At 46.3% G+C, this 21,501-nt stretch overlaps 1 protein-coding gene across 3 annotated transcripts; it reads left to right on the plus strand.

Annotated features, from left to right (window-relative positions):
- Window positions 1–68: 68 nt before the first annotated feature.
- On the plus strand, window positions 69–20,945 carry LOC308254997 (C-type lectin domain family 10 member A-like). 3 transcript variants are annotated; one of them, XM_080681754.1, is made up of 11 exons: window positions 69–224; window positions 4,832–4,905; window positions 14,172–14,266; window positions 14,865–14,981; window positions 15,290–15,385; window positions 15,479–15,550; window positions 15,653–15,724; window positions 15,831–15,917; window positions 16,008–16,159; window positions 20,251–20,357; window positions 20,538–20,945. In XM_080681754.1, the coding sequence occupies exons 3-11, from the start codon at window positions 14,200–14,202 to the stop codon at window positions 20,692–20,694; spliced, it is 927 nt and encodes a 308-aa protein (XP_080537880.1). In that variant the 5' UTR covers window positions 69–224; window positions 4,832–4,905; window positions 14,172–14,199; the 3' UTR covers window positions 20,695–20,945. The 3 variants fall into 3 exon arrangements, with proteins under 3 accessions (XP_080537880.1, XP_080537879.1, XP_080537881.1); XM_080681753.1 differs by lacking the exons at window positions 69–224; window positions 4,832–4,905 and adding an exon at window positions 13,128–13,408; XM_080681755.1 differs by lacking the exons at window positions 69–224; window positions 4,832–4,905; window positions 15,653–15,724 and adding an exon at window positions 13,146–13,408.
- Window positions 20,946–21,501: the final 556 nt, after the last annotated feature.

Consider the following 21,501-nt stretch of genomic DNA (forward strand, 5'->3'; position numbering starts at 1 on the left):
GCAGAGACAGCCAATCAGCGAGCCCAGGGTGAGGCCAGACACTGAGTCCCACAGGGATTAAGTTTTACACACACACACACACACACACACACACACACACACACACACACCCTCAGGAAAAGGGAGCAGCCAGGAATGAATGCCACGCACCTGCCCAGAGTCAAGCACCTGCTGCCTGCTGCGGACCGAGGAGATACGTGACTGCAATCCCCAGCAAGCACAAGGTAGGTAGCAATGCACTGAAACAGGGGCAGTTCCTCCACGGCCTGAGGGATGAGTAGAAAACGTTGCTGGAAGACCAGTAAATCTTAGATATCAAATCACAGACCTCCACTGAGTGCTTGTTGTGTGCCCAACAATAATATGCCCTCAAGGACTTAGGGGAGGAAGAGGGACTCCCTTATTCTGAGGAGCTGTGTTGTGCCAGGCACTCTTCACACATGTCTCTTTTCATCCTCACAATAACCCTGTGAAGATGGTGTCATGTTCATTTTACAGGTGAAGTCACTGGACCTTCCAGTGATTAGGTGGCTTGCCCAAACCACACAGCTAAAAGATGGTGGAAATATGTATTTAAATTTTGGGACTGTCCAACAGTGGGACCATACAAAGAGAATAGCCCTGGCTGGTTTGGTTCAGTGGTTCGAGTGTCGGCCCCAGACTGAAGGATCCCGGGTTCGATTCCATTCAAAGGCATATACCTCATTTGCAGGCTCAATCCCCAGCCCAGGTCGGTCACATGTGGGAGGCAACCAATCGATGTGTCTCTCTCACATCATGTTTCTCTTTCTGCGACTCCCCCCTCCCTTCCAATCTGTCTAAAATTCAATGGGGAAAAATATCCTCAGGTAAGGATTAACCAGAAGAATAGACCTAGGACTGAAGCAGAATCTGCCATAGTGGAGGGGAATGGCCTGGAGACAGTTTGATGCCAAACTGGCCTGGAAAGGCAGCCTTTTCAGGGCCAGAGAATTTATGATTCTAAGATAGGGGGCACTGGAAGAATAGAAAGGATCTTTGCCATCAGAATCGCTAAAGATTAGTGATTAGAATTTTAAAAACAAAGTAAGAAATCTGAGAAGTGAACCCTGGTACTGATTTTTTTAATTAAAAATTTTTTAATTTATTTACTGAGTTGAGAGAAAGAGAGAGAGAGAGATTGAGAGATTGACTTGTTGTTCCACTTATTTATTCATTCATTGGTTGATTCTTGTATGTGGCCTGTCCAGGGATCAAAACTGCAACCTTGGTGTATCAGGACAATGATTTAACCAACTGATCTACCTGGCCAGGGCTCAGGTACTGATTTATTAAAACCTTTATTAATTGTATCTTTTAAAAATTTTTTATTTATTTTTAATTAGATTACTATTTGGTGTAATTTGGGCAATTCTAAGCAATGTGTAGGGTTTTTTTCATTTAATCAAAAGTACATATATTTTTTACATTAACATTATTTTGTTTTAGTTTCATGTATACAGTATAGTGGTTAGAAATAAACATATAATAACAAAAAATGTTTGAGTCCCAATTTCAATGTCCAACAGTTCTGAGTCCCATTTCAATGTCAAACAGTTCCTTATGTGTACATGTCAGCAATGATATCTGGATGGTGGGCACATGGTGGCAATGCAGGTCCGACCCTCTCTGGTTTGGTCCTAGGCAACCTGCTGCGTAGCACAGCTGCTGACTGCTAGCGTGGCAAGGCGTCGTTAGCATCTTCCTTCTCTGGACTGTTTCTCCTCTTGTCTTCTGTTTTACGGCTAAGTAGTATCCGTTGTGTAAATGTACCACAGCTTTTTTAATCCACTCATCTACTAATGGGCATTTGGGCTGTTTCCAGATCTTGGCTGTTGTAAATAATGCTGCAAGGAACATAGAGGGTGCATATATTCTTTCAAATTAGTGTTTCAGGTTTCTTAGGATATATTCCTAGAAGTGGGATCACCAGGTCAAAAGGCAGTTCCGTTTTTAATTCTTTGAGAAAGAATTAAACCTTCATACTGTTTTCCACAGTGGCTACACCATCTGCATTCCTACCAACAGTGCATGAGGATTTCCTTTTCTCCATATCCTCACCAACACTTGTTATTTGTTGATTTATTGATGGTAGCCATTCTGATAGGTGTGAGGTGATATCTCATTGTGGGTTTTTTTAATATGTATTTTATTGATTTTTACAGAGAGGAAGGGAGAGGGATAGAGAGTTAGAAACATCAATCAGCTGCCTCCTGCACACCCCTCACTGGGGATGTGCCCGCAACCAAGGTACATGCCCTTGACCGGAATTGAACCTGGGACCCTTCCGCAGGCCGATGCTCTATCCACTGAGCAAAACCAGTCAGGGCTCATTGTGGTTTTAATTTGCATTTCTCTGATGATTATTGACATTGAGCATCTTTTCATATGTCTATTGACCATCTGTATGTCCTCTTTGGAGAAGTGTCTATTCAGGTCCTTTGCTAATTTTTAATTGGATCATTTGTTTTCTTGGTGTTGAGTTGTGTGAGTTCTTTATAACTTTTGGATATTAACACCTTATCAGATGTATCATTGGGGCTATGTTCTCCATTCAGTAACTGTCTGTTCATTTTGTTGATGATTTCCTTTGCTGTGCAAAACTTTTTAGTAAAAGCATCCTTTTTACATTAGAATGAAGGTCGCCATTGCTATACTTCAGCTACTTAAATCAGAGATGTGTTCTTTGGTTTCATTCTTAAACAATATCAGAAAATTAGGTAAGTTACTGTTTGGAGCATGTACCTCCCAAAAGCCACATGATGGCAGTGTTTCCTAATTGCTGAAAAGTATCGGCAGCTAAAGAAAAAAACGAACAGCTTCTTAAGTAGTGAAACTGTAAACCTAACAAATACAGCACGACCTTTGATGGCTCTCCACTGCCTACAGGAGGAAAAGAATCAAATTTCTCTTCTTTGGGGATAAGGCCTTTCACAACCAAAAGTAGACCCAGAATACTTTTCCATTCCATTACCCTCTCCTTTCTCACACTCCCTTCCATCTGCCAGAGTGCTCACCCTCTCCATGGACATGCCTGTCTTTTTCTCCCTCCTGAATGTTTGCATATGTCATGCCCTCTGCTTGTCCTGGGTGGGGCACAGAGTCCTTGAAATTTTAAGGTCCTGCCAAATACACCCTAGAAAAGTGGCCTTACTGGTTTTCCTAGCCTGGGGTTGCTGTTGTGAAAGGCACCTGGGAGGCGGAGCCAGCAGATCCTCAGCCACCAGGAGGGCAGGGAGCCCACTCCTGAGATGGGTGGTGAGGATTCTGTTCCAAGCTGAATGTCGTCCCTGGAAACAAACCTCTCCCGCTCCATGGTGAAGTGAAAATGCAAGGCAGTCAAAGAGGAGCCTGGGCCCTCTGGGTCTGGGAGTTCTATAGGGTTATGCTGAGCACCTTCAAAGGATACTTCCAAACCCAGAGGACGTCCCAGAGCCTGGACCTGGGGTGATTGGTTGTGAAAAAGCACATTCCTCTTCTACCTCATGTCCCCTACATTCTCAGCCAAAATTACCCTCACTACACTTTTGCTCATTGAGCTAATGTAGCGTTGAGGTTAAGAGAATAGATTTCCAAGCTACACTTCCTTAGCTTGAATCCCATCTCAGCCGCTTATTAGCTGTATGATTGTGAGCAAGTTACTCAATCTCTCTGTGCCTCAGTTTTCTCATCTCTAAAATGGGAATAGTAATAGTAGCTACATGATAGGGTTTTTATGAGGATTAAATGAGTCACTATGTATACATGTATAAAAAAGAGCCTAAAGTGGTGCCTGGAACATGACATGTGTCTGCCCATATTGCTGCTGTTGTGACTTGGAGGAACCTGACTCGACCCTTTAAGCACCACCGTGATTTTGCCACGTGGCTATATCTTCATGCTTCAAGGTCAAAGAAACTCATTGGCCTGGTGAGTTCTCAGTAGAACTACACTAGTTATAAGATGTGAATGGCTACAAAAAGAGGTTAAATGGAATTTTTTTTTCTATGTGGTGAGTGGTTTTCTTAGCATTTCCAAAAGTTTATAAGAAAATGCTGGTCTCCCTATCTTGACTCTAAAAATAAAAGAGAAGAAAGGAATCTAAGTAAGTTTTGTTCATTTGTTCATACAAAATATTTATAGATACCTACCATGCCAGATGCTATGCTAGGGATACAAATATGAATGATACAGTCTCTCCCCTCCAAGCTCTCACAATCAAATTAGAGGAAAAAAGTGAAATAAAGAAATCTCAACACTAGGAGAGAGACACAGACACCAGAGTGCTGCATGGTAGGAACTGACTCATTCTGCTTGGGCCTGCTGGGGTGGTTTCACAGAAGAGGAGCCATTTGAGCTGGGTCTTGAAGGACGAGGAGGAGTTTGCCAGATGGATGTGTGGGCAGGGGCATTCCAGGCAAAGGGAGCAGCCTATGGAAAAATCACAAAGGCATGAGCCAGCTTGGCACATTGTTTATTGTTTGGGGTGCTGTAAATAGCTGCCGTGCGGAGGACAGAGAGCGTGTAGGAGGACAATGTAGAATGAAGCTGCTGGGGCAGAGGGTCCCATCACGAAAGGTCTTGCAGGCCAGGCTAAGAAATTTAGATGTTTTCCCAGAGACTGATGCTTCTCAAAAATGTCCACTGACGTAGCATTGACTAATATTCACTGATATTAGAAGCTGAACACAGAGGAAAGAGGACTCATTTCTAAGTCAGAGGGGTCAGGAGAGTCTGGGGTTATAGACCTTTTATGTGTAGGCAATTTCTCTGAAACATCTTGTTTGACATTGAAAATTTATGTGGAATTTTGCATCCTACTTTATTCTACAAGGAGGGATTGCTGGTGGACCAAACTGCTGATGCTTGCCCACTTGGAGAAAGCCGCAGAAGCAGATGCTGAGCCAGGTAGGGTCTTCAGGGGGATCAAAAGAGAGGGTCAAGGTCTGTACATAATTTACTTTGGGGCCTACAGGATTAGGGGCGTTTCTATGTTTGTGAACCCAAATTGCTCTGGGGTTTTCTCATGGGAGCACCTGTCTCGTGGGAGGTTTGGGGGCCTCAGGGATCTGCAACCTTAGGGAAGACCTGAACTAAGCCTAGCCATTCCTTGGGTACACCCACTGGGGGCTCCTCTGCAGATGGGAGGGGAGGGGACAGGTAAAGATGGATGGCATTACCCACAGGAAACACAGCTCTATTTGAGGTACACAAAAATATGAGACTTTCTGGTGTTTGACCCGGCTAATCTTGGGCTTCTAAGTGCCTAATAGAGCTGCCTCTCACCCCTCACCCACCAGAAACCTGTCCTTCCCCAGCTCACCCAGAGACCATGCCATGGGAAGTTAGCATAGATCTCCAAGTCCAGAACCAGGGTCTGGAAAAGTGGAAGAAAAACATGACCTGGGAAGAGGATGAGATCATAAGCTCAGGGTTTGTGTTTTGGGGTCAGGGGAGCACATCTGTTGAGATGCCCTGAAATGGGGGCGGGTAATAAAGCGAGAAGGTAAAGCCAGCCCTCCACTCAGGACAGTGGGGCTCACTGTGTAGAGGGGACAGTCTGCTTGGATGACCACACATAAATGGAGGACCAAGCTGGGTCTCCTGAACCTTGTGTTGTAACTGAGACTAGGTAAGTAGTCTGCTGGGTTTGGGGCTGGAAGAGGCTGGAAGAGGCCATGGTCTGTTTGAAGTTGGCACAGATAAGACAGCCGAGGCTGGAGCTAGATTAGAGCCAAGACCTGGGATGGGATGGAAGTTCTACCCCACATTACTTCTCTCTTACCCCCACTACCAAGTCTTCCAGTGCCTCTTCCAATTCAGTCTCCATCCTTTCCCGCTGTCATCCCCACCCCCACCCTCCCCCCGCCACCTCCCTAGTCCCATTAAGTGCTGAAGATCTGGAGCCTCGAGCTCTTGGATCTTTCCAGACAGCAGATCTCCAGGACAGGGGATCAGGACAGTGCAGGGAGCACCCCACTAAAGTATTTGAACCTGGTCTATGTGACTTTTTTAAAAAATAAATCTTTATTGTTCAGATTATTACAATTGTTCCTCTTTTTCCCCCCCCATAGTTCCCCTCCACCCAGTTCCCACCCCACCCTCTGCCCTTACCCCCCACAACTGTCCTCATCCATAGGTGTACGATTTTTGTCCAGTCTCTTCCTGCACCCCCCACACCCCTTTCCGCCCTAAAATTGTCAGTCCACTCCCTTTCTATGCCCTTGATTCTATTATATTCAGTTTATTCTGTTCATCAGATTTTTTATTCACTTGATTTTTAGATTCACTTGTTGATAGATATGTATTTGTTGTTCATAATTCACTTGTTGATAGATATGTATTTGTTGTTCATCAGATTTTTTATTCACTTGATTTTTAGATTTGCTTGTTGATAGATATGTAAGAATTGTTTAGAGAGCGAACTGATTGATTATAGCATTTACTGGGTACCTCTCAGAATTATCAAGAAGGCTGCAGAACTAGGTTTGACAGGAACACAGACTGCCACAGGGCTAAATGGGTGGCCAGTACCACTGCTGTCACCATTAGATGTCGCTGCTGGCCCTCTGCATTCCCAGGGCCTAGAAATTGCTGCTGCTCAGAACCCCTTCTCTGCTTCATTCACCATTAGCTCTAAATCCAAGTCCAGGGCCCGTATTCCTGACCAACTGAACCTTGGTCATGTGCTCTCATCCTAGCTGGTAGGGACACCAGGAAAGTGAGCCCCTGGTGTTTTCAGTGTCTGCAGGTAGGATGAGTTTTGCCTCCCATCAGAAATAATAAGGTAGGACATGTCAATCATAACTGAATAAAGTGAAATGAATATAATAATACTATTGGGAACTTCTCAAACAAAGGAAGAATGTGAGGTGCATGGCAGCCCAAGATGTCCACTAAAAACAGGTTGTCAGGATGGAAATGGGATTTAAATGGATATCGCAGTGTGCATGCATCCTGCAAAAGCAAGTTGGACGTGTTAAAAACATAGTTCTTGATTTGTTTTAAATCCTCATCTGGGTATATGCTTTTTATTAATTCTTAGAGATAGAGGACAACCCTTTGGTGCACAGAATGACGCTCTAACCAACTGAGCCACACAGACCAGGGCTATAGTTCTTGGTTCTTAATGCCAACATTTTCTAGGCATTTAGATTGTTGATGAGACTTTAGTGAAATAAGGCTTGGAAAGGACCAACTCCAGCCACCTGGTAGGCACTTTACAAATGGTGTTTCCCTTCCATTTCATTTCCTCCCATTTTCTGGCCATAGCTGGCCTTCATGTCTACTTCAGTCCAGTTCCCTGTGCTCCTCATGTCTTGATTTGAGAAGGGGACTCACACCAGAAGGGGTAAGGGGTGAGGTCTGTCATTTCTCTCTGCAGTACCCAACCTTTTAGCTACCTCTGAATTTTCTGGGTACATTGTCTTTCTAGCCCCAGCCTGGGACCTCACATCTGATTTAAAGGGACTCAACCTCTCAGGGGACTCTCTTGACAACACCCAGATCTGCTACAGTGGTCCAGAATCTGCTTCCCAGCTGAATAATGTCAACCAGGACCAAAAGCCAAGGTGGGAGGAGACAGGGAGTCAGACAACAGGTCTTCCTGCAGCTGTAGGCACGTAAACTAGACATTCTGGAGGTCTCACATGTACAAGGCAGAGGTTTAAGGTCTGTTCTCTTTCCTTAAGAGGAATGCCCTGTGTGGACACTGGAAGGAGTGGGGGTGAGGATGACTGAGCCCTGGGAAAGTCCTGAAGCCACTGGGAGGGTCTGGGAACTGAAAAGGCTATGGCTGCTGCTGCTAATACCACACAAACCTCCTCTTGTCCGTGCACAAGGTCTTTTCCTTTCAGTGTCCTTTCTTCTGAACAGAGTTCCTCTTCTCTGCCTCAAATCTCCTCTGCCCCTGTCAGCACTTCAATGCCATGTCCTTTGCAAAGCCTTCTCCCTAACATTCAAAGCATTTTAATTTGTGGGCAGCCTCTCTTCTTAAAGGTTCCTTCTCTCTGTCCCATTCAGACAAATAACTTTTCCAGGCTTATTTATCTCTGCTCAAGTTCTGGTCACATCTCTCTTTCTTGATTCACAACCAAGAGTCTTGAAGTGTGACTTACCCTAGTGTAAAGCACGTTTGTGAGTCTGATGCCTATTGCTTAGTTTGAAGAGTGTGGTGGCTGGGCCTGGCAGGAAGGCACAACTGCATAGGCCTACAGAGAGGTGAGGGCAAGGCCTTGGGCATCTGGTCAACCAGCTGCCTAGGAGAGGCATCCTGATTTATGGGTCATGAGCTTACTCAAAGGCTCAGGTGCAGATGTTCCAGGACATGGCCAGTGAGCAGCAAGGTAGGGTAATATCAGAGCCTGAGTTCATGGAACATAAAGCTTGGCTGTTCTTAGATGGCTTGTGGTTTCTGGGTTTATTTCCCTGTTGTCCTTGAAGAGAGCTGATTTATCCCCCGAGTACCCAGCACTTAGGATTAAAGCTTTCTGAGTGCTTATAGAGATGTGACAGACCTGAAGAAGTTTATTGACTCCCAAAAGAATCAGTCTTGCATAGGAAGCCAAAAGTGTTGGCCAAATCATTTATGAACTCCCCATTGGTGCCTGAAGGACTTGGAGAGATTGGAAAACCAGAGATTACTCTGGAGGGGTCCATTCCTAGGACTCTGGTAGGGACATGTTGTTTACTATTGTTAATGTGATTTGTTCCCTCTGATTTTGACCATAAGCTTCTTCCTCTTCCACCACACAGATGCACAAGGAAGAAGAAGAAACACCCACACTCTTTGTAAAGGACCTGACATAATGTCTGGGATGAAGTGAGCATCAGTATAGTAGCAGTGAATAAATAAATAAATACATACATACATACTTCAGTCATTTCCCTTCTCGTGGGCTGGAGCTAAGTATACAGAGAGAGTTCTGAAGACATGGTTTTCAGGCTGGATTCAAATGATAAGGAGCCTTGTGCTCCTGGCTAAGGACTCTGGAGTTTGTCCTGAGGGCTATGGGGAGCCTTTGTGAACAGATGAGATTTGATTTTTTTAAAACAGTTTTCATTGAGAGGAGAGAGAGAAACATCAAGGTCAGAGAGAAACATCAATCGGTTGCCTCCTGCATGCGCCCTGACAGAGCATCAAACCCACAACCTGGGTATGTGCTTCGATGTGATGGGAAATTGAACCTTTTTGTGCATGGGACGACGCACCTGCCGGGGCAGATTTGAAAAAAATTAACCACACTGCGGCAGTAAAAAGAATTGACTGCTGGGGCCAGCTGGAAGCAGGGAGACCAGTTGGAGGATCAGGATACCTCACACTTCATGTGAGGTCCAAGAAACATCCAGCTGAATGATTTATTTAAAGTAATCTCAGCCTGGAAGGACCTCAGGCACTTAGCAGAAGCAAACACAAACCCTTTCTATAGGAATATACCAGACCAGACCTGAAAGAATTTCAGAAGACAAAGTTCCAAAATAAGAGCTATGGTGAAAACAAACAAATAAAAAAACACACACACCACAAAACACAAAACAAAACAGGAAAGAAAGTCAGCAAAAATATCAACCAGAATAAACCTGGGTAGAAATTAGATGTTGGAGTTATTGAGAAAATACAAAATAAGCATATCTAATAAGTAGAAGAGAGTTTTAAAAGATGAATAAGAAAAAAGAAACTAAAGGACTAGAGAGCTCTCCAGTGAGGAGTGCTTACAGCTGCACCTCCATTCCAAACACAATAGTGAGGCTAGACCTGAGCTGGTCCACTGTGCTGTGGGTCTGGGGACAGGTGGTGATGGTCAAGATGGGCGGCTTCTCTCTGAGGAGTGGAGTAGCTGGGTTGAGTCCCCTTAGATTTCAAACAGAAGATCAGGTGTGTGATTAATTGCCTACTTATTGGAATTCTACAAAATGCACTATTTGGACACTACAATGTTGAGAGACCAGTTTCCAGGACCAGAAGTGGGGTAATTCTCAGGCAGGAAGAGCCAGAGGAGGTGTGACCCAACCCCTCTTTGACTTTAACGAATGTAATGCAGATTTGCCTTTAAGAAAGGAGACACCCTAAGAATCCAGGAAACACCCAAAGAGCAGTGGAGGAATGAGAACAGCAAAGGCAAGAAGGGCTTAGTCCCAGTTCCTTATGTTGAAAAGTATAGATCTTCATCCACCTCAGGACTGGCTCTGATTGGTGATCAATGAACTGGTAAAGATCTCAGGATTAACATGAGTGGTCAGATGGCAGAGAAGTGTAATGCAAATTAGGTTATTTCCCATTCACTGATGTCCTCCTACTGAATTCGATGAGGACTCCAGCAGAACATAGGTCAACAAACAGTTTTGCTTACAGAAGAGAACAATTATTTTTAGTCCTTTTCACAGTTGCCATCTATAAAATTTCTTATAGATGTTTAAGGCAGCCTAGTTTATAATAAGCATTCTGTTCCTTATGATCTCCTAGAACAGAATCACTCCATTCCTAGCTGCAGTTCAACATGGCCAAGGTATAAAACTGGAGAGTGTAGGTGGTAATTTCTGAATTGGCTGATTGTAGGCTGTAGTGGCTATGCCTCTGTGTGTGGAAGGGATAGTGTCTTGCCCCTTATTCTCAGTCAACCCATGGAAAAGGGATGGAGTCAGGAGGCTTGTGCATGGCTTATGGCTTTCTTTTCTCATTCTGAAACCATTCTCTTAAATGGCAATAGACTGTTCCCATCCGCCCCCATGAGGTAATCATGCACCACTTGAATAATAATATACAATGGAGTTGCTTTTTCACTTATAAAACATGATCAGCTGTGACTCATTCTGACATTTCAAATCCTAATAATTCTGGGGGCACAACTGGAGGCATTTGTCTTCCTTTCTAGCCCATGATTCATACATTTTCTTCAGATTCTGTTCAGATTCTTGTCCTTCACCCCCCACCTAAATTACAAGTAGGTTAACTCTAAGAGAAGTGAATATTTTCATTCAGATGAGAAGCAGGGTGTGCAGAGCACTGTACTCAGAGACTCAGAGTACAGCATTAAGCCGATATTGGGTCCTCTAAACACCCAGCTCTTGGCCTTCCCCCAAAGGATCATAATGCATTCACACTGCCACAGTAGTTAAATAGACTCCATACTCTTGGCTTTCTCTTCATAGACATGGGACAGCTGTCACTGCTCCAAACATCATGTTCTCATCAAGGAAACATCCACAGCAAGAAGGCAACAAGCAGGGTTCCTCCTTTACTAGTAGATACCGTTCTTTTTTCATCCGGGAGGAAAATCTTTTCCAGAAGCCACAGAAGGTTTCCAGATCCTCAAGTGTCCTGGGCCAAAACCAAGTCACATGTCTCCCCTTAAACCAATACCCATAAAAGAGAGAGGGTGTTCCCCATTAGGTTTAAACCAGTCATAATTTAGCTCTTGGTAGTAAGGGGAGAAGGAACCACTCTGGACTGCTTGGTGGCCCAGACCTGCATAGGAAGGAAGTGGAAATGACCATGGGGAGTGTTGGCCAAAGAGGAGAAAATGATGATCTGCAGTGAGAAAGAGGAATAAAGCAGATGGTGAACCTAAGGGGTCCAACTCCCCCTTTCCAGTCTGTCTCAGGGCTTCAGCCACTTCCCTGCCCTTTAGTCACATATTGGTTTTCCAGGGCTGCCTTAACAGAAGTCCACAAAAGCAACAGAAATGCATGGTCTCACACTTCTGGAAGCTGGAAGTCTGAAATCACAAGGCTATGCTCCCTCTGAAACCTGTAGGACAGAGCCCCTCTTTGCGTCTCCCTAGCTTCCAGTGTTGTTCGGGCAACCCTTGACATTCTTTGGTTTGCAGCTGCAGTGCTTCAGTCTGCCTCCATGGTCACATGGCTTTCTCCCTTGTGTGTCTGTGTCTCCTCTCATGTGGACCCCAGTCATATTGGAGTAAAGGCCCACCCTACTCTAGTATGACCTCAACTAATTACATCTGCAACTACCCTGTTTCCAGAAGTGACATTCACAGGTCCTGGGGTTAAGGACTTCAACATATTTTTTAGAGGACACAGTTCAACCCATAATGGGCCATGTGAGACACCCTTGTCTAAGGAATGGTCTTGTTGCATCACTTAAATCCAGAGATCTCCTGTAGTTTATAATCCAAAAGTCCTTCTAATATAGGACCCTAAGAGCGGTTCAAACTAGTATAGTGTCACCCCATTCTTTTCTCCATCTCATCTCCTCCTTATCTAAGAGTCTTGGTTTCCAGAAGTAACTTGGAAAACTTTACATGATCGCCCAAGAGCAGTTTGATACTCTTTGAACCAAAGTCCTTTTTCAGAAGAGAGTCTGGTATAACTTTGGATAACAAATGCATAGAAGAGCCAGTGTAGGACCATACTGTTGACCCCCTCATTAATGAGTTAAATACATTTCAACTGACTTTAAAAATATAATGTATGAGTAAGAAAATATAATACATGCAGGAAAAAAAAAATAAAATGTTTTAACATAATTTTCTCTAATAATGACACCTTGAGATGCAAGAAGCTGGTATTTTTTTTAAAAAAAAAAAACTTGTAGAATTAACAAAAATAACTTGTCAATATGGCTGAATAAAAGGTCATTATAAAATATTACTTACTTTACACCAAGGCTCTCAATGTGTGGACCATGAACTCCTTAAGGTCCCTGAGACCTTGTCAGGGGTCCACAAGGTCAACTTTACTTTTACAATAATACTAATCATCCAGTGTGCCTCCCATGATTCTGGTAGGAACTAAATGGTGAATTTTCAGCAAGTGTCTGGCACAATCCCCATCAGAAATTTGATAATCAATAAAGTTTGTCCCTTTCCTCAGCTCCTCCACTCCCAATCTGGCCAGGAATCCTGCTCTTCTTCACTTTCTTCCCTCCAATTGAGTGGAGTGAAGAGAGCTAAGCAAGAGCTGGGGGAGCTTGGTAGCTGAGGTCCCAGAGAAAGGTCAGATACCAGCAACTTAGGCCATGACTGAACAAGGGCTGGCCTGGGTAAGCCATGATGGAGACACCAACAACTCCAGGAAATCAGATGCAGGAAGTGAAGGGAGTGTGTCAGAGGACTCATCTCCCAAACACCAAAAATGAAGAAGTCAGAAAAACTGAAAAGAATCGGAAAGGGAGGAGACACGCCCTGGAGGAGGAGAGCAAAGCTGACTTGATATCTAACACCCCAAACATTCAGTCCAGCTTTATCCCATTATTGCTTACTGCCCAAATTGGAGGAAACAGAGTTCCCAGATGATAGACTCCTGGGCTTTCAGACACAGAGACCAGCAGGACTCCAGCCACTGACCTGACTCCTCCTCAGGCACCTCTACCCTACTCTCCAGGATTTTGTTTTACCCAACTCTACTCATTGCTGCGTGGCAAACCCAAGAATCACAGCCTCCAGACTTTGCACAGGTAACCTGGGAATGTAGGTGAGACCAAGAGGACAGGGAGGGAGTTAGAGAAATCAGGGAGAAGGGGCTGTGGGTCTCAACTGGGACTGAATAGGAAGAGATATAAAAAGGCAGCTTAGAGATTCAATGACCTGATGGACACTTTAGACTCTATTCACTCAGCTGGATTCAGATGGAACTTTGGCAGCCAAACTGAGACTCACACTGAGCCCCATCTGCAGCCCATTTCCAGCCCCATCTTCAGCCCCAGCCTAGCTCCAACCCTAACCCCATTACAAACACCAATTCCTCCTTTAACCCCCAACCACAGTCTCAACCCCAAAGTCAACATGAATCTTAACATCAGCCCCAACCCAAAGTTGAGCTTCAACTCTCTTCTGTTTCCAACTTCAGGGCCAAGCTTAGGCCCCACGCCATCCATGGCACCAACACCAGTATTGACCCTGGTCCTAGGAGGAGATGCAACCTTACTTGCACCCCCAATGTAAGACCCAGTCCTAGTAATACCTTTAGCTCCAACTTTACCTTTACCTTCAATCTCACATTCAAGCCAACCCCAGCCCAAAGACCAATCCTGACCTCACTTCCAACCTCTGCTGCAAACCCAGGCCCATTCCCATTCGTATCCCTAACCCCTGGTTCATCCTCATCCTGAACTTCTTCTCTTACCTCAACTCCAGCCTGACTTCAGCTCCAACCTAGTCCCAGCCTCCCCTGTCTCCTATCTCCAGCCTAGCTGGTCACTGGCCCTGCCTCCATTTCAGCTCTAACAGCCTCAGCGTTGGTCCAAGGATGTCAATGCACTATGAAGACCTCCAGTCCTTGGAGAGTGAGAAGAAAAACCAGGGGATTAAAAATGGTAAGAAGAAAGGAGAAGGGTTATCTCCTAAAATACCCTCTTAATGTGCTTATAAAGATTTCTGCAGTCACAGTGTATCTGCACCTCTACCATGTGCACTGCTGGGGTCCCCCATTCTGAGGGAATCAGACCCCAGGCCCTGGGGGCTCCAGTATGAAGAGGATTCAAGGTCCCCAGAAAGACAGGGTCAGAGAGGAATACAGCAGCCTGGTGGCCAATACTCTCGGGGGAAGGCATGAGTGTTTGCACTGGGGGAGAATGAACAGTCGTATTTGGAAAGGAAAGCATGTGCTAACCTGACAATACAGACAAGCATGAATCTGCTGAGGGCCTGGTTGCCCCAACTCACTCTGTGTCCTCCTGCTCCCTCTCCCACATATTGCCATCATGTGTTGCCGTAGGGGTGAGGGCCCATGTGACTGAGGACTTATACTGGTTCATGAGGGGTCAGAGGCCTGGGAATCCCCTGAACCACAAGCCTCCCCCTAGCTTTACTTGCATCAGCCTCCATCCCTGACATATCCCCGTGGCCCTCTCCTCCTCCCCTGTGTCTCTCCTGTCCTGGACCTTCAGCTCCTGTTGTCCTCTCCTCTTGCAGGGTCATGTCCTCCCCAAGCCTTCCTCAAGCGTCTCTGCTCTGGACCCTGCCTCCTCCTGCTCTTCCTGGGCTTCAGCCTCTTCCTGCTGGTCGATATCTGCATAATAGGATCCAAAAGTGAGTGTCACAGGATGGGCAGGGATGGGGGCGATAGTGGGGTACAGTAATCGAGGCACTGATGATGATCATGGTGGGTAAAGACAGCTGCTGGCTCTGTTACTTACTCATGGGTAATGTAGTCCAAGTGCCTAACCTCTGGAAGCCTGAGTTTCCTCCGCTGCAAGCTTGGATAACAACCGTGCCTGTACCTTGAAGTCGGGTGGCTGTGAGGACCCAATGAGCCAATGTATATCCAGTGCCCTCTCAGTGCCAGCACAGAGAGGACTGATCAAGCTTAGCACTCATGGTCCCACCTACCTGATCAGATGCCAATATGCGGAGGGACCTGGAGACCCTGAGAGCATCTTTCAGCAACTTCACTTCCAACACGGTGGCTGAGGTCCAGGCCCTGCACTCCCAGGGTGAGCCTGGCTGGAAGGGGCTCTAGATGGAAGGGGTCATGGTGGGGGAGAGGGGATGCTGAATCCTGAGCACTGAGTCCCCATGTCCTCCAGGTGGCAGTTTGCAAGCAACAATAACATCTCTGAAAGCTGTGGTGGAAAGCCAGGAGCCAGAACTGCAAGCAGGTGAGAGGCTCCACCAGGAATGAGTGTGCAAGGGTGGGGGCTGGGCTCTCAGGACAGAGGTGGGTGGGAGCAGCCAGGGGTGCTGAGTGCCCTCCCCTCCAGCCCGTAGCTTGAATGACAAGGTGTTTTCTCTGGAGAGCAAGCTGGAGAAAGAGCAGCAGGAACTCAAAGCAGGTCAGGCCCCTTCTCCCCTGCCCCTGGGCCTGATGTGGTGGGAGGGCATGGAGGGCCCTCAGCTGGGCCCCCTGCATTGTCCCCACTGCCCTTCTGTGTGTCCCAGGTTATTCTGAAATGCTCCTGCAAGTCCAGCAACTGATCAAAGGCCTGAACTCCTTGCATTGTCAGATGGCTGCGCTCAAGAGCAATGGTGAGTTGTGTGTAGGGCAGTGCCCCTAGCCCCATATCCTGCCCATGTGTCACTGGGCAGCATCTCAGAACCTCCCCACTCCCACCTCAGACTCTCAAAATACCTGCTGCCCCATTGACTGGATGGAGTATGAAGGCAGCTGCTACTGGTTTTCTCGCTCTGGATTGACCTGGCCCCAGGCTGAGAAGTACTGCCAGCTGGAGAACGCCCACCTGGTCGTCATCAACTCCAGAGAGGAGCAGGTGAAGCATCACCTCCCCAGGCAGGAGGCGCCTCTGGAATGCAAACCCTGGGGCTGGATCCAGCGCTTTATTATTTTTTAACCTGGGGAAGAGTCCAGAAGCAGCAGGTTGGCAGAACGCTGGGCGGTTCATAGTGGAGCAGCCACTGATCTAAGAGGTGGGAGATTACAGCCAGGAGCTCGGGCAAAGGGGCAGGAGCCAGGTGAGCAGGGGGTGAGGAGCAGGTCAGGAGACAGAACGCAAGACAAGATGAACTAACTAGAGGCAGGACTCGGGTGCAGAGCGCGGGGTCACTGAGAGCCCTTCTCGCTGTGTGCTGCCTGGGATGTGGCGGCCATTTGGGTGAAAGGAGCAGAGTGGGCAGGATTCCCAGGGACATAGGGTTACTGGGTCCCTCCAAGGCTCTCCAGGTCTTACCTGCCCCCTGCCACCTCCACACCACAACCCCAAACACCAACGTCCACAGGGAAGAGCCAGCCTCTTAGAATAGGTGGGGCTTTAAAACACACACACACACACACACACACACACACACACACACACACACACACGATATTCATGGTAACATTTACTGAGTCCTTACTATGTGACAGGCACTTGCATATATTCACTCCTATAATCCTCACTACCCTACAAGGTAGGTCCTCTTATCATCCCCACTTTGAGGAAGGGAGAAATGAGGGAACTGAGGAACAGGGAAGCTAAGGGACTAGCAAGTCAGGATGGAGCCAGAATTCAGAGCCACTCTGCCTCCTCCGCCAGTGTTTTCACTACCACATGTTGCCTGAATAATTACAAGCCTATGTGGCTTTACCAACCATATTGAAATCGCTTGTTTCAATCCATTTGGACCTACACAAATGTTGGTTTCATGTGTGCCAAACCAAGATGTCAGTGCTCTGTGAGCTGGCGCACAAGTTCTTAATGATACAACTTCATGGCGGACCTGTCCCTTCATCGTTCTGAAGTGAATGTCAGTGTCTGCTTTAATGTTTTTGTCTTGAATTCATCTTTATGTGACACAAATAGAACGGACCTTGATTTCTGTTCCCTCGCATTGGCTGAATGTAACTCAGCCCATCTTTTCATTTCCAACCTGTGAGTCTCTGTTTTGGATTAAGGCTTCACAGCCTTGGCTCTGTATTATACGCCTTTATACTTGACGAGTTTAAAGATTCTGATTTCATTAACCTTGGGTTCCTCTGGAGCATTAAGATTTTTTAAAGTTACCCCAACTGATGCCTCTATGCAGCCAACTTTAAGGTATTTTTCCTATAGGTTGTGCTTAAGTTTTGTTTTTTATTTTTTTAATTGAATGAGTCTTTTAACAGGTGTACATCTCATTTATTTCTAATAGCTATGCTTAATCTTAATCTGTCTTTTTTTTCTGTTTATATTTGTTGTGTGAGATGTGTTCTTTTTTTCTTCTTTCCCTGTGGTATTTTGAACTAGATGTAGCTTATTCTTAGTTATACGAGTGATTCCTTTTATAACTTTCAATGATGGGCTGAAAATTATTGGCTTCAAAAAAAGCAAGGAGTTTATGTAACTTTCATTATGAAAGATGAGGAAACTGGCACACTTATTCACACACCTCATTCTTTCTTTTTAGAATTGAGATTTAACCGACGTATAACATTATATAAATTTGAGGTTACACATGTTGGTTTGGTACATTTACATATCGTGATATGATTACCACAGTAGAGTTAGCTATCGCCTTTCTCTTGTCACATAATTATCATTTCTTTTCTGTGTTGAGAACAGTGAAGATCTAGTCTCTTAGCTACTTGGATGTTTATAAGGCTCATTCTTTTCTCTCCTCGATTCCTTAAGTGTTTTTGCCTGAAGAGTTGGACTGTTTTCTATCTTTTAATTTTGTAAATCTCATCCAGATATATAACTTGGTTGCTCATGCTATACTTTTGCTCTGAGGCCAGGAGAGTCCTTTTAATGTGTAAAATTAGGTTTTCTAACTTTTTTTTAAATCTATTTTATTGTGTTTTGTTTTGTTTTTTACAGAGAGGAAGGGAGAGGGATAGAGAGTTGGAAACATCGATGAGAGAGAAACATCGATCAGCTGCCTCCTGCACACTCCCTGCTGGGTATGTGCCCACAACCCAGGTACATGCCCTTGACTGGAATCGAACCTGGGACCCTTGAGTCCGCAGGCCGACGCTCTATCCACTGAGCCAAACCGGTTAGGGCAGGTTTTCTAACTTTTGAGAAGATTTTCTGGAGTCATGTATGTGAACATTTTTTTTTCTTGTCCACTTGTTCTCTTTTTCTCTGGAACACGTCACCCCAAAGGATGCCCATTTTCTGCCTCCACAGCCACCATCTTGCTGCCATTCTTTCCATCTTGCTCTTTCCCTCTGCATTCTGGGTCCTTTTCTCAGGCCCATCTTTCATGTCTCAGACTTGGTTCCCTGCTGAGTTCCTGGGTTGTTTTATATATCTAAAGTTTTCTCTTGTATTTATTCTCTTTACTTCTTATATTGTGTGATCTTTCTTTTTAAATATCATCCTTGATATTTTATGGCATTCATCTCCTCTTTAATTTTTTTTTTAGGCTGTAAATAAGTTGTTCTCCAACATCGCCCTCTGTTCTAAAACATGCCTTTCATTCAAAGTATATTTTTCAAGCATCAAACAGACTGTCAAATTACAGCAGGAAGGTTAGGGAGAGGTGGGGGAAATAAGAGCTCAACCGAAGGATTTATATGCATGCATATAAGAATAACCAACGGATGCAAAACATTGGGGGGTGAGGGCATGTATAGGAGTGGGGGGGAGCCACTGGTAAGATATGTACACATATAATACCTTAATAAAAAAGAAAAAAAAAACAAAGTATATTTTTCACCTCTCTTTTTGATATCACAGTTCTTTTTTCCTCCTCCTTTTCTTCCTCTTCCTCCTCTTTATTTTTGCATAAGTTCCACGATCATTTTCACCTCTGCCACTTTTATGAATGGGCACCATTCTTTCTTGCCTGTGATTTACCATGAATTGGGAGGTGAATTCTCCTGGACTGTCTTCTCTGATCACCTGGCACTATTTGATTCCTCCCATCAGTCTTTGACACAGAGGCCTGTGTTTTGATGATTTGCACTCTTAGTTCCATTATTCAGCTTCTGGTAGTGATGGGGAGAGGGGACTAGGAGAGCAGGCAGCAGCAACTAGAAGATCTTGTCTCCAGGCACTTTCCCTCCACCGGTGCTGAATCCTCTGAATTTGGGAACAGCCTCTCAGGACACTCCATCATGCACAGGACATTATCCTATGTACAGGATTCTAGGATTCCTGGATGCTCCGTGTCTGCCATCTGAGGAGGTGACTGGCTGTCATCTTAGTTGTGTCTCCAGGAGGTGAGAGTAGAATTAGGAATTTCCCCCCCAACTGCAGTTAGAGACCCTACACATGCTGCCAAAGGGAACTAACTGCTGGGTGTGGATGTTGGTCAACCATCCGTCTGCTTTCCCCACACTCTCCCTCATACCAGGGCAGCCTCCAATTTTCAGCACTGACAGCCAGTCCCCTTGTAGCTAAGTCATCCTGGGGCTCTGGGCAGTGGGTCCAAGTGGAAGCCCCAGGACCCGGTGAACCTCTGGAGATGACAGCTACACAGAAGCAGGAGCAGGGCAGAAGCCCCTGAGGGGCAGGTGACACCGACGGCTCCGTGGGGGCAGCAGGCACAGGGGCCAGAGTCAGGATCCCGATAGGAATAGAGTCCCGGTAGCAGCCAGGGGTTTAGAATGAAGTGGGGGTGGGATGGGGGCAGTGTCACAAACTTAGCACTGCATTGACTTTTGGGGCTCTACCAACCACCGCGAGGTCCTTAAGTCAGAAGCATTAGAGGGCTTCTGAGGGTTAAATAAAATAATACCCATGAAGCACATAGCAGGGGCTTTAGCCCAGTACATTATCTCGAAGCAATAGCTAAGGTTACCAAGGACAAAGCGAGGACCTAGTTTTGCTGGGAGCTGATGCTGCACCTTGGGGCAGATGAGGCTGGGGCAGGCTGAGGGCCCACAGCTAATGCCTGCACGGAGCACAAGGGACGACACTCCATTCCACTTGTTTTCCAGAAATTCATTGCACAGCACTCGAGCCCCTTTCACACCTGGATAGGTCTCACTGAGAGTGATGGCTCCTGGAAGTGGGTGGACGGCACAGACTATGGGAACAGCTACAAGTAAGTGCCTCCTCCCCACCCCACCCATCCTGAGGGACCCAATTCCCCAGCCCTCTCCCCTCCAGCCTCCCAGGCTGCAGCCTCTGCTCCCTGAACTCTCCAAGGCACTGCTTTTCTGAGGTGGGGTGAGGGGTGCTGGGATGGGGTGGTCAGAGTCTGAGCTCTGTCCTGCATTCCTAGGAACTGGGGTGTCGGGCAACCAAATAACTGGAAGGGGCACAAAGACGGTGTAGATGAAGACTGTGCCGAAGTCCGGGAGGATGGGCACTGGAACGACGATTACTGCCTGCGGGTGCAACACTGGGCGTGTGAGATGACACGCAACATCACCGGCTAGGAGCCCTGACCCCAGCAGATCTCCACCTGCACCCCACCCCTACCCTGCTCCCAGCTTCTCTACTGGGGATTTGGAAGAAAGGAAGAATAGTCAGAGGCATTGGGAGGAGTTGAGGGAAGATAGAACAAAGTGGTTTAAGAATCTCAGGCCCCGGGGACACAGATCCCGCCTCCTTCTGCTACTCACTGTGAGGATTATCATTTGCAGCCTCCTCAGTGGAGTAGGAAAAGAAGAACCAATGCTTGACACTCTGTGTGGACTGGTTATTTGGAACTGGGAAATGCAGGGTGCAAAGAAGAGGGAGCGCAGAGGGTCTGGGAGAAAGTTTAGTCCTAGACAGCTGCTCCTGGGTCCCCAATCCTGAGGGACACGGATCAGGGAGGGGAGGGGAGGGAAGAGCTTGGAGCAGAAGCATTCAGTGGAAGGCCCCGGGGCTGGGGGTGCGGGAAGGAGCTGGCTGGGTCTGGCTGGAGGGGCTGCCCACAGCCTGAGGGGCTCCTGGAGGAAGCACTTTCCCTGCAGTTGGGATCTCCTCCAGAAGAGGCTTCAGGGGCACCCCACTTCCCTCAGCCTGGGAGCGGTGGCGTGGGCCGCAAGGCCGGTGAAGAACGTTTGCTAAGAGAGGGGGATTGGTGGCACACTTTTCTGCTGTTTTCAGCGTGGCTGCCTCTTTTTGACCCAAACGGATCTAGATGGATGTCCAGCACAGGGTGTCACCGACATGTCCGCAGTGGGCAGACTTCATCCTCCAAGATCATCCTAAAGCCAATCTTAGAAGGGCCTTTAAGCAACTAACTTTTTTGTTTT

This window comes from Plecotus auritus (assembly GCF_963455305.1).
Source record: "Plecotus auritus genome assembly, chromosome: 7".
NCBI classification, from domain to species: domain Eukaryota; kingdom Metazoa; phylum Chordata; class Mammalia; order Chiroptera; family Vespertilionidae; genus Plecotus; species Plecotus auritus.

What these genes read in the sequence shown, in the direction of transcription:
- LOC308254997 (XM_080681754.1), top strand. Translation starts at nt 14,200, where the DNA reads ATGTCAATGCACTATGAAGACCTCCAGTCCTTGGAGAGTGAGAAGAAA. An exon ending in GGAGCCAGAACTGCAAGCAG is followed by an intron (nt 15,551 to 15,652) that starts GTGAGAGGCTCC and finishes CCTCCCCTCCAG; the next exon opens with CCCGTAGCTTGAATGACAAG. An exon ending in GCAGCAGGAACTCAAAGCAG is followed by an intron (nt 15,725 to 15,830) that starts GTCAGGCCCCTT and finishes TGTGTGTCCCAG; the next exon opens with GTTATTCTGAAATGCTCCTG.